The sequence below is a fragment of the Crinia signifera genome, chromosome 8 (genome assembly GCF_055691185.1).
Source record: "Crinia signifera chromosome 8, ASM5569118v1, whole genome shotgun sequence".
Classification (NCBI taxonomy): domain Eukaryota; kingdom Metazoa; phylum Chordata; class Amphibia; order Anura; family Myobatrachidae; genus Crinia; species Crinia signifera.
The window spans coordinates 51,450,095-51,463,242 of record NC_139224.1 but is presented as its reverse complement, the minus strand read 5'-3'; the positions used below and the strand labels follow the sequence as shown (position 1 = coordinate 51,463,242).

General features: G+C 42.0%; 1 protein-coding gene across 2 annotated transcripts in view; it reads left to right on the top strand.

Annotated features, from left to right (window-relative positions):
- The window catches only part of TMPRSS6 (transmembrane serine protease 6), a 95,536-nt gene that overhangs the window by 49,025 nt on the left and 33,363 nt on the right, over positions 1–13,148 (top strand). For both annotated transcript variants that reach the window (XM_083156357.1, XM_083156356.1), the window contains one exon: positions 9,107–9,243. In XM_083156357.1, coding sequence (XP_083012483.1) covers positions 9,107–9,243 — 137 coding nt within the window. The remainder of the gene's footprint in view (positions 1–9,106; positions 9,244–13,148) is intronic.

Genomic DNA, 13,148 nt, shown 5'->3' with positions numbered 1-13,148 from the left:
AGTAGATTTAGAGAACACAGGAACAACATTCTCAAAAAATTACATAACCATAGTGTTCCCCGTCATTTCCTGATGAAACATGAAGGTGACCCTAGTGGTCTAACAGTGACCGGAATTGAACAAATCCAGAACACAAAAAGAGGGGGCGACCGATTCAGAAAATTATGTTTGGCAGAATCATCTTGGATATTTAAATTAGATACGTTGAATCCCCAAGGATTAAATGAAGCTCTTGACTTTTCATGCCTAGACTAAAATTATATTAGACTAAGATATATTAAATCTCTCATGGGTTGAAGTGACAGCGATCTATCCGGCATGCGCAATTTATTGTGACATCCCGGATTTGCAGACCGTTCTCCCCCCACCCCATGAGAGATATTGACCTCTATATATATTTATATTTATTTTTATATTTATTTGATTTTTTATATCCCCTTATATACATATATATGTGGGATTTGTTTATATATACATATGCTCTCTTCTCCTTTTCCCTGTTACTCTTCATATATATATACATAGTAATTGATTTATTGAATATAATAACAATTTTTTGGAACCCCAAAAATAAGTATGGTAGGAATTTATGAAAATTTGATTGAAGCTATTCTTACTCAGTCTCTAATAATTCATGAAAATAATTAAAATAAACAACAAAAAGAAAAATCTCTGTGAATCGTATATTTGTATATATATAAAAAAACTATGCAGTAATTAGCTATACAAATAGATGGAATAAATACACTGTCCATATGTGGACAAAATATATAAATATTAATACTCTCTAGTGACTCTCTCTTGGATACTATCAATTATATATAAGAATTGTCTGTATATATAAATCTCTTTTTATGTATAATTATGATACCAATATAATAAGAACAACCAGTAGTGTACCTACCCGTTAGTGGATTTGATTACACTTGAAGTACTGTTTTAGGACACAAATTAATATTTTGATCTCTCTCTATCTTATATATAGTGATCACTCAAACATTTACTGTTATTATATATTTTTCTGATTATATATATGTGTGCGCGCTTTGTATACACGTATATCTGTGTGTGGAGATGGTAATATTTAGATGCGCATATACATACGATCTAGATATATTTGCGTGTATATCCCTCTATTTTTGCTTAAAATCATCATATTGTACATATTTTCTATTGATATACTTATATGTGGAGTATTCCAGCATAAGTTTATACATCTCCTATATGCTTATTGAAGCGTGTTTTAATGCAGTTTATTATGTCTGCTCAATGTGATTATCTCCAGTATAATATTGATGTCACACTGAGCGCACACTGATCTGGTCTATCTATTTATTCATCTATTTTTAAAAAAAACAAAAAGAAAACCAAATTCTCTTCATTGTTTTTTGATTTTACTCTTAGATGCTCAAATGTATAGGATTATTTATGTGCATATATATGCATGAATTCTGATTGAAGCTCTTATTGGATGCACTGTGCTTTGTTAAATCTAAATGTATATAAAGGAAAACTACTCGTTTTATATTGTGAGAACACAAAGTTTAATTTAACACAGGTTATTTGAATTATTGAACCAATCAATTGATTAATCAATTTACCACAGCCTTATAAATAAAGCTTGCTCAGTAGACACAGTTACTCGTCTTGATAAAGTTCCAGCCAGACTACGGAACGAAACGCGTTGACGCAATTCATTCACCTGAGACGGTGATCCCATCATCTAACACCAACCTTCTTTCCTGCCTCCCTGTACAAGCGTGAGCCTTCTCCAGCAGCCGGCAATTAGCCGCCCTACGCTGCCCGACTGCATACAAGCACTGCCGCGCACTAGGACAGGTGCACACCACAATCTCGCTGAAGCGCGACTTTCACCTTTCCTGAAGCCGCCGGACATCAGCGATTGCACCCCGTCCCTCTCCCCAAGCTACATCAAGGGGATTGAACTCTTCGAGGTACACCGCAACCAGATACCTGACAGGCACCCACTTTTCTTCCTGCTGAAGCGCAGGTTTTCCCTATTCTGAGCCGCTGGACATCAGCAGCTGCACCCTGTCCCGCTCCCCAGATTACACCAAGGGGACGGAGACCTCTGCAGTGGGACCACCTTCCACCGGGCTAAATCCATTCCAGCTTATTGCAAGGTGCTTCTATACATTCTAGCTGAAGTGCAGCTCTCCGTCCATCTGAGCTGCCAGACATCAGCTAGTGTACACCACCTTCCTCTCCCCGCAAATACATCCAGGGTATTGAGGTCTACCATATGGGTGAGCATACCATCTAAATTGTGACTATCTATTATAAAGTTACCAACTAGCTTTCTAAGCTACACCACTTTGCTTAAACTGGAACTTTGTTTCATTACCTGATTACCTATATTTAACCTCCATCAATTGGCAGGAGAATACTAATCTTCTCAGTAAAGAAATTACTACTGATACTACATCAAAGCTATCATTAATTAATTGATTGGGATCCCATTCTCTTTATTTTAAAATTGTCTTGTTTTGTATATGCTGTGCATTTATTTGTATGTTTTATATATATATATATTTTTTATTTGTGATAAATATTTTCTAAAAGCAACAGTGTGTCCATAATTCATTCCTCTTCGGACAGCCAATGTGTTACAGTTACTAAAACCATTTAAACAGCAGCGCACTTTACTCCAACCCTTTTTGTGTTTAGTCTTTTCTTTTTGTGGGTCTGACGGGCCCACAGGAGTTACTGCAGCAGCTGTAGCAAATTTTGCTAATAATCTCTATATTTGTATTTAATTTAACTTCAAAACCAATTAGAACTGTAGAGCGCCAGGAATTGTGTACCAGAGAACACTGTTTTCAGTACCACTCTGTCACACAAAAATCCATTGTGTCAGGGACCATGAATTATTAGGTGCATATTTATTTAGCCACAGGGTTTAATGCGGGCTTGTTGTAGTGCCTTGATCTATTGTATTGCAACCCATGGTAATCCGGGAAGGGGGTTTATGTTTGCACCCTGATAAGGTCTTAAAAGACATTCTCAGTAAGTAGGGCATTTTTCCCTTACCACTGTTGACGCGAGCACATTAACCCAAAGCTGTGGGGATTTAACCCAGGACCTACGAACTATCGCATCAGTTTTCTGCTGGAGGAAGATTATAAATGAATAGCTTTGGGCATTAAAGCTTGAGGCTAATTTATAAGTCAATAAGTCCCGTGGCCAATTGAGTATGTTTCTTGGAGTAAGTTTCCAATTGTATCTACTCCATCTAGGAGGAGATTTAACAAACATGCCATTAACCAATCAAACATTTATCTAGCATGTTCTCCAAAATTATAGCCAGAGTCTAATTGGGTTTCATGGGCAAAATTTAGACTTTTTAGTAGGCTTGATAAATCTCCGGCGGCATTACACTTTTGCTTAGCTATCTCTTTACTTTTTAATCATCTCCAGGATTACCTATCACCAGAGTCTGTATTCATTGCTGCTGCGGTGTACCCATGCCTGGGTACTAATCACCGAGGCATGGGCTTTTTAGCGTGGGGCCCTTGTCTACACACATCAAGTATACTTACCTAACTTTGGCAAATGTGTCTCCGCGGCATCTTCTAAGTGACATTTTTCGGGAACACGGCACCACACTATGCAATCTTAGACTGTGCTCTCTAATCCACTAGCGCCATCTTCCCGAATGTCATCTGGAAGATGGCGCTTCTGAAAAGAAGGATCTCTCTTGGTGGAGCCAGGGAAGAAAATGATCATGCCCCGAAAATCTTCCTAAGGAAAAATGCCGCCCTACCTCCCCCCATGCAGTATGTGGCCACACTTTGAATTTGGATGTACTCTTTGAATTTGGGTGTGTACAAGTTCAAAAGTTCAAGTTGAGGCAATAAGGAATGTTAATATTTAGTGTAAGTGCAATTTTTAATAAATAGGCACCAAAATTATATAATATAGAATCAGACTCAGTTATCCAAATTTGTTTTCTGTTCTGCTACTTGCAATGACTGAACTTTTATGATACAGGAGCTTCGTTTCATATAGAGATGTGTTTGATACCACGGCTTTCCTGCATGAGTCTGACAGATCGCTGAAAGAGATTCTACTCCTTCCACTATGTCATTCTCAGTCTGTGGCTTCCTGCGCGCCTCCATTCATCATGCCATTTCCTATGTCATATTTACACTTTACCATATGATCAGAACACCCATCCCCTGTACTATGTCGAGTCTTTGGCCATTTCAATGACTGCGATACAGCCAATTCACCGACAGTAAAAATACTGACAACCCCTCTTCCAGGAATGTTCCCTTTACGGTCACTTATCGGGCTATAGGATTAATCATGATACATCTGAAGCGCTCCCCATACATATCTCTAAGCCAAATTTGGATCTTCTCCAACTTAATTTTCCCTTACAAAGTCTTATGCTGGTTTATATAAATCCAAATACCCTCCTCTCTTTCAGGCAATTGAAAGGGATCTCGTCCATTGGCTTAAATGTTTTATCTCTTGGAGAGGCCGCATAATCATTATTAAAATGTCCATACTCCCACAACTTCTGTACCTTCCATTCCTATTGCTGTCCCATGGGGTGTTCTTGCTTCATTGCAAATCTCCTATTGTAAGTTTGTTTAGAACAATAGGAAACCTTGTGTTCGCAGAGAGGACCTGTGCAGGAGCCCACTCATGGGCATTCCTTTACTCTCTAAATATTACCATGTGTCCAGGCTCAGTCAATTAGTCGCTTGGCATTCCTCCAGGGATGCTAAGAGATGGGTTGACTTGGAATCCGACCTAGATAATGTACCCTCTGTCTCCGACCTTCACTGGCTTCTTCGCCAAAACAGACCATCCTCAGCCCTGTCTGTACCCATGGTGGCTCTTACTCTCACGGTCTTGGACTCACTTACCGTTAAGTTCTCCCTATCCACATAGACCTCTCCCAAGACCCCTCTATAGCATCACCCCCCTTTTCCTCCCAGTCAATAATCGCACATGGCTTCTGTTTGGTCCACAGAAGGTATAACCTGCTTTAGACATGGCCATAGTGGATTTACCCAATGCACCTTTTGCAGATCTCCAGGACAAACATCTTCTATCCCACTCTCTCTTTTATCAGTACCTCGGCTCCTAATTCGGAGCTTTGTTACCTCTTCTCTTTCTAACCATAGCTCTCTTAGAGATCCCATGGCAATTCAAAGCCTTTGTATCTCTCGACCGATGGACAGGGGTATTATCTCGCAATTAAACCGTTCTATTCTCACTTTGAAAGCTCACGAAATTGCTTTATTTTTGCAATTGCAATTGCAATTAGACTCTGGCTATAATTTTGGAGAACATGCTAGATAAATGATTGATTGGTTAATGGCATGTTTGTTAAATCTCCTCCTAGATGGAGTAGATACAATTGGAAACTTACTCCAAGAAACATACTCAATTGGCCACGGGACTTATTGACTTATAAATTAGCCTCAAGCTTTAATGCCCAAAGCTATTAATTTATAATCTTCCTCCAGCAGAAAACTGATGCGATAGTTCGTAGGTCCTGGGTTAAATCCCCACAGCTTTGGGTTAATGTGCTCGCGTCGACAGTGGTAAGGGAAAAATGCCCTACTTACTTAGAATGTCTTTTAAGACCTTATCAGGGTGCAAACATAAACCCCCTTCCCGGAGTACCATGGGCTGCAATACAATAGATCCAGGCACTACAACAAGAGACTTCTCTGGGAGACGATACATGGGATACTATAAGTATGAATATCTCTAAGTGCTCTATTAGCATAGCTGTTAAAGAGACCTCATACAAACTTTATACCCTTTGGTATCTAGTCCCAACTCATCTACAAACAATGTACCCATCTGTTTCCATACTTTTCTGGCAGTTGTGTGGCCTAGTGGGATCTTTTTACCTGATTTGGAGGTTCTGTTCACTTATTAGGTGATTTCGGGAAATGGTCCAGTCTATCATAAAATCATTGTTTCTTGACTGTCCCTCTCTAACCCCAGCCTCGATGCTCCTGGGTGCTGCTAAACTTCAGGTCGCTAAAGCCTGGAAACAGAACCCACCCCACCCCACCCCATCTTATCATGTATGACTCAACTGAATCTGGTTTGTTTCCAAAATGGAAGATCTCACCAGTCTCCAAAATAACACAGTGGCAAAGTTTTATTCTTCTATTTCCTTATTTTCATCTTCCCGACTCGCCTTGTCTCTACCTCGTTTTTGTTTTTCTCCCCACTCATCCTAGCCTTCCATTCAAATTTATGTCTCATACAGTTTTATATTTACCTCCTCTCTTCCACCCTGCATGACTCAGCCATGCGGTCCCATTTCCTTATTCTTTCACCCATTCCACCCTATTGCCCTTTCCCTCTTCCGCTCCCCACCCCACTTTTCTATTGGAAATATATTCTTCTCTTTTGGGTCCTATTGACATGTTTATTTGTACTACTTCTTCCAGTGACCCATATGTTGATTTTGTGACTTATATATTTGATTTTGTATCTCTTCACTATATTTTCAATAAAACTATATGATTCAAAACAAAATACCAACAATCATTGGCAGACAGTCAAAATACCGACATGTTCAAAATGCCAACATGGTCAAAATGCCGACATTTAAAAAGTCAACATGCGTTTTTCATGATTTTTGTTTTTAAACGGGCTTGTAATTCCTTCACAATCCAAGTGGGCATAGATTTATATAATAACGGTTCCCAAACCATGATGAGCGCAGCGATCCATCTGAGGGGACGTAGCACATTCAGATGGTGTCCCGGTCGACCTATGTTGTCAACCTTTTGATTCGCCTTGCAAATCAACCAGAATAACCCCAACTAACCCTGCACCTGCTTCCATACTGCTTGCAAATTCATGTGCCACCTAAAATATGTGTGCACACATGAGAACATTGGTGTACGCAGCAGAAGCAGGGCCATTCTTAGCAGTTTTTTAAAAAAAAGACAAAAAAAGAAAACCTTTATGTAACCAAGCAGATTGTTGCCTTATTTTATTCTGAAGTATATTAGTTTTGTTTTGTGGACAAATCAACATGCTTGCCTCTGGTACCCAAGGCGACAGGTGAATCATTTAGTGCGTGATCATACTGTACAGTATATAGAATCCCCTTTACAATATGTCCTTTCATCTTTCATAATAATATGCATCACAACAATGGTACAAGGTTACAGCTTTAATAAAAGCAATAGCAATATGTGATTGTAGCATTGCAGTATTCTCTGACTTATGTCATTCTTGGTGTACAAATAAGAAAGATATCAAGCTGATACTCTTGCTCCCTCTGCTGTCTGCAAAACACATTGCAGCTTCACCCCGCACCGAAATGTCACACGGCGGAAGTCTGGCCGCACAGAGCAGATTTCTGGTTCAGCAGGGAACATATCTCCTACTGTGGCACTGCAGCAGTATACGTCAAAGGGTAGAGACTGGGCGCATTGTAACAAGTGACCGTAACAATAAAAATGCACTAAAGTGGCTGCAAGTCTGCAGTACTGTTAATTAAAAAGTGTGAATTAATTTAGTGTAGGAGCTCTGCAATATCCACATCCATCTGGCACACAGTGTCCCCCCCCCCCCCCCCCCCCCCCACACACACACATCTCACTTAATTTACCATTAAGTTACCTACTGTATGTTGAATGAATTATTTGGTATTAATTAAACCAAGAACTCTTCTAATAAATTAAGTACAGGTATACTGTATGCAATAGTAAATGAAGTGAGAACATTTTGACACATTGCAGAAAGGTCATGTTAGAAGGTCTGTAGGGACCGTGGGACGTGGATTGACTACATGAGTCAGCAGGATTTGTGCTATTACTTTTTCCAAAACGCACATTTCTAAAAATCCGGATGTTGCGCAAATAAACTGCCATAGACAATGAAAGTAATGTCAGAAACACAGAGAGCATAGTTGCCTACCCTCCTGCATTCTGCAGGAGAATCCCTGAAATAGCAGCAATCTCCCTCTCTCCCTCATTAGTCTAGCCATCTCCCTCATTTTACCTAGCCCACATTAAAACATAAACATAAAACGTGCCGCGTTAGGGGACACATATGATAAGAAATAGAAAAGGAAGATGGCAGAAGAAAGGGTTTGTGAAACCTTACACATGAATGGAAACACGGCAAAGCTTAGAGATGGGCAGGAGTTGGCACATAGGGGGCGATTCAGGGCCATCTCTGGATCTGCTACCCCGGGCAATCTTTGGGGGTATGCGCATGTGCAAACCCCCAGAGTGTTCTCTCAATAGTAGGCGGGAAGAGGGCGGGCAGGGGAATGCCCAGCGTATTATGGGCGCGTCCCTAGAAACGCTGGGAGTACCGCTGCAAACACAGGTGTGTCCATACCTGCTTGGGGCTGGTGGCTGGCGTCAAATGATGACAGTGCCCCCGCTCCCATTTCGGCCATCTCCGGCCAGGATAAAAGTAAGTATATAGAGTACTTACATTTATCCACGAAGAGAGGAAAAATCATTTAATGGTGACCGACCATTAAATGATTATATATATATATATATATTATATATATTATATATATATATATATATATATATATATATATATATATATATATATATATATATATTCTCTTTGTTTGATTCATTGTTTTCTAAATAGAGTTCCAGGGAACTAGTTGGGAGCTGCTGTGTGGATAAAAATGTTATAGTTTTTTATTGGTTTATAAATAAATTTTTTAGGATAACAGTCACACAATCGCTGTTATAGAGTAATACTGACTAAAATTCCACAAAGGAAAAGAGGGATCATCATAATACTCTATAACAAATTATTTTTATTTGCGCCCGATTCTCTGTTTTAAGTGAATAGACGCTGCCTAGCAAACAGGTCTGAATCAGGCCCATAGTGAGTAGATGCCTACCCCCTGAGAGCAGCGATAGGTAGCAGGCTGGTGGCTTTCACCTGAATGCAGATACAGCAAAGCTTAGAGATGGGCTGGAGGTGGCACAGAGTGAGAATATAGACACCTACCCACTGACAGCTGACATACCTTAGTGATGGGATAAGTGGGATATCTGCTATTTGCCATGAAATAACAATGCTCATATTTGGAATTTCTGCTCTTCTCTTCTAGACATTACGGCTGCAGCCGACATGAGCCAGTGTCTGAAGTATTGTCCTCTGGGAATACCATGCTGGTTATCTGGAAGCAGGGCATGTACAGCTACTATGATCCATTCATGCTCACAGTGCTCCCTCTGCCTGTACAAGGTGAGAGTGCAAAAAGGATGATAATAATAATAATATTGGATCAAGGGAAGATGAATGAAAATATTAGTGAAGCAGAAGGGAAGGTTTCAGGGTTCAAATGTGTATAGCAGCAAAAAAAAAAACCAGCAGAAGCAAGGTTGGCACTGCCATTAAGTGTACCAGAGTGGTTGCATAGCGTGCCATCATTTAGGTGCACATTAAACACGCATTTCGAATTGAACACGCCCAGAAAAGAAATGGACGCGAATGCAAAATGAGTCATATGATGGACACATTAAGGGCCGGCCTTAGGCATAGGGAAACTAGGCAATTGCCTAGGGCATTTGGAATGCCTAGGGGCATCAGCAGCTTCTGCTGATTAAAATGATATGCCTATATTCTGTGTGTGAGTGAGGCTGTATCTGCATAAGAAATAGTGTATTCATGGAAATCACTGTAACATAGCAGTCCGTATGCAGGTACAGCCACAGTCGCACACAGAATATAGGCATGCTGCATATCATTTTAATCATTGGAAGCTCCTTGTGTGTGCTGGTCATAACAATGCAAATAAGATGAATTTTCAGCAAAAAAGGCACCCCACGTTAGCAGAACTGTCCAGGAGCTGCATGGCCTATTGAGGCAAGATGTATGAGGAAACATCTGTACCCAAGCAGAGGCAGAGGTCACAGTGTTAGCGGCTGTGCGAGTGCTGTCTGCGGGTGGGTGGGTTGTTCAATAGTGTTCGGCATATGTGTAAGGGGCATTATGTGTGTCATGTATAAATGCATTAATAATGTGCGACATATGTGTAACAGGCATTATGTGTGTCATGTGTATAAGGGCATTAATAATGTGCAACATATGTGTAATGGGCATTATGTGTGTCATGTGTATATGGGCGTTAATAATGTGCAACAAGTGTAAGGGGCATTATGTGTGTCATGTATAAATGCATTAATAATGTGCAACATATGTGTAAGGGGCATTATGTGTGTCATGTGTGTCATGTGTGTGTATAAGGGCATTAATAATGTGCAACATATGTGTAAGGGGCATTATGTGTGTCATTATGTGTATGAAGGGCATTAATAAAGGTTGGCATAATGTGTAAGGGGCATTATGGTTATAAGGACATTAATAATGTGTGTCATGTGTAAGGGGCATTACTGTTTGGTATTATCAGGGGTGCCGAGAGAAAGGGGTAGGGGGTACAAATTACCCAGGCCAAAGTCTGATGGGAGGGCCCAGTGGGGGCCCTGGGCCCCGTCCCCTTAAGTGACAGCAGCAGCTGCAGCTCTTCTCCTCTGCCCAGCACACACTGCTTTGTGCTGGGTTGCAGTGTGGCCATGGAGGTGGTTAAAATACAATATTTTCTCAGGATTATTTCCTAAGGGTATAATGTGAGGAGTAATGTATATAAGGTAAAGTGGTACTACAGTGTAATGTAACGTGAATAAGGGACACCATCGCATGATATAATGTGAATAAAGTTGCACTACTGTGTGGCATCATTTGAATTGGTGGTAAAATTGTATGGCCATGCCCCTTCCCAGTAAGAACACAACCCTGTTTGGGCTGCGCACCAAATGTGTGCACTGTTTCTATTTAAAATATTGCGGGTAGGAGCACCAAAATGATGACTGCTATGATGAGGGTTGATGGTGCTGGGAAAGGGGAGCAGGGTCAGAGGCGGAACTAGTGGCGGTGCTAGGGGGCACCAGCATAGGCGAATCTAGAATTATGGTAATGGGTGGTCCCAAATCTAGACATAACAGTAGGGGGACCTTAGCGCGGCGCAGCCGCGCGCCAAAAAGGGGTGTGGCCTCGTGTGAAGGAGGCATGGCATCACAAAAAGGGGTGTGGTGTTACACTTTAGACCATACACAGTAATGCCCATAACACATTTTAGCAAACTCTGTTATACCCATTACACATAAAGCCACACGCCGTAATGCCGTTTACACATTGTGCCACACATCATGATGCCCATTACATACTATATAACAAACCGTTATGCCCATTACATATTTGCCACATAAGTGTTGCTTACCTACGTGCTCATTGCTAGGGGGTTCTTGCTTGATGGCACCATAGTACCCATTACACATGATGCCGCACACCATAGTACCCATTACACATGATGCCGCACACCATAGTACCCATTACACATGATGCCACACACCATAGTACCCATTACACATGATGCCACACACCATAGTACCCATTACACATGATGCCGCACACCATAGTACCCATTACACATGATGCCGCACACCATAGTACCCATTACACATGATGCCACACACCATAGTACCCATTACACATGATGCCACACACCATAGTACCCATTACACATGATGCCGCGCACCATAGTACCCATTACACATGATGCTGCACACATAATGTCCCTTACACATGATGCAGCACACATAATGCCGCTTACACATGATGCTGCACACCATAATGCCCCTTACACATTAAGCCACAAATTATGCATAATGCCCCCACATACCGCTACTTGTAGCGTCCCTTAAGCAATGCCCCCAAAAGTGCCACTTACTGTAAATTTTTATATGAGCCTTCACTGCTGCTGCAGGGAGAGGTGGAGAGCAGTGCAGCTGCTTCTATGGGGAGAGGAGCAGAGCGCAGCGCAGAGCACGCTGACACTCCCCTCCTGGTGTCCCCTCTATCCGAGTGGACATTTGAAATATTGTGCGTGCTGTTGTTGTGCGTGATGTCGGGGGAGCACGCCGGGCGCCGGCACCACATGATTAAAAGGGGGGGGGGGGGGGGGCTGAGGTGAAAGCGGGAAGAAGAATTGGAGTGGAAGCTGCAGGGGTGACAGTCATTGACAGCTGGGCAGAGAGCAGGGGGCTTCCCGGCTGTATTCAGAGCACTGCAGGTCACGGCTGTTTGAAATAATACCCCTTTTACAACAGAAAATTCAGGGATTTACCCGGGAATATGGTCCCAGGATCATGCAGGGACATTCCCAGGCTGACACCTTATACACCAGCCTAGTTAGTCCCTGCATTTTCTGGTGTGAGGGGGAGAGACAACCACTTCCCTCTCCCTACCCCCCTTTAACCAACCAGCTAGATCTTCAGAACCAGCTGACCCATTTACATGAGACCAGTATCATATTGAAGAACTTTTGAGTTGGCTTCGAATGATTTTGGTCCCATGAAACTGGGCTGTTTGGTTACAGAGAAATCTTCCCTCAAAGAACATAAACAGTCATGAAATTACATTTAAGAAATGAAAAAAAAAAAAACGGTTTAACCTCAATATCCCTGGAACCAATTAACCCATATGGATCCAGCCTGGTATCAGATTGAAGGCCCAGCAATTTGGGTTCGACTGAGATCAACCTCGAGCTTCAGTGATGCCGAAGGGGGAACTGGCAGCCGTTGAACTGGGTGGGGGTCGGAATTAGCGGGTCCCATGTTATCCTATAGGGAAAATGTTCCAACTTTGCCTGGTCGTATCTCCGGTTCCCAGGGGGCTAGAGACACGGGGCTGGGCTCGTTAGAAAGCCCCATCCCTTAGCTACAAAATGGGCTAATGGGTGGTCCTGTGCACCCCCGGACCACCCCCTAGATTCGCCTATGGGCACCAGCCAAAATCTTGCCTAGGGCGTCATTTAGGCTAGGGCCGTCTCTGGACACATTGAGCCTGGTGACAAGAAAGGCAGAATGGGGCTGTTCTAAATAGGCAAAGGCAGGTTGGGATCACAGTAAAGCATCTCTTCCAGGCCTGTATCTGCTATAAGGATGCTACAAGTGCATGCTGATACCCCAAATAGGTAAAAACACCGCCGTAGGCCAAGCCGTAGCGGGAGCTGATGCCAGGGGGCACAGGGTCTCTGCAGATTCCATGTAGACAAAAACATACCTCCAAAAATGGCCAAGGCCTTCTAGGGA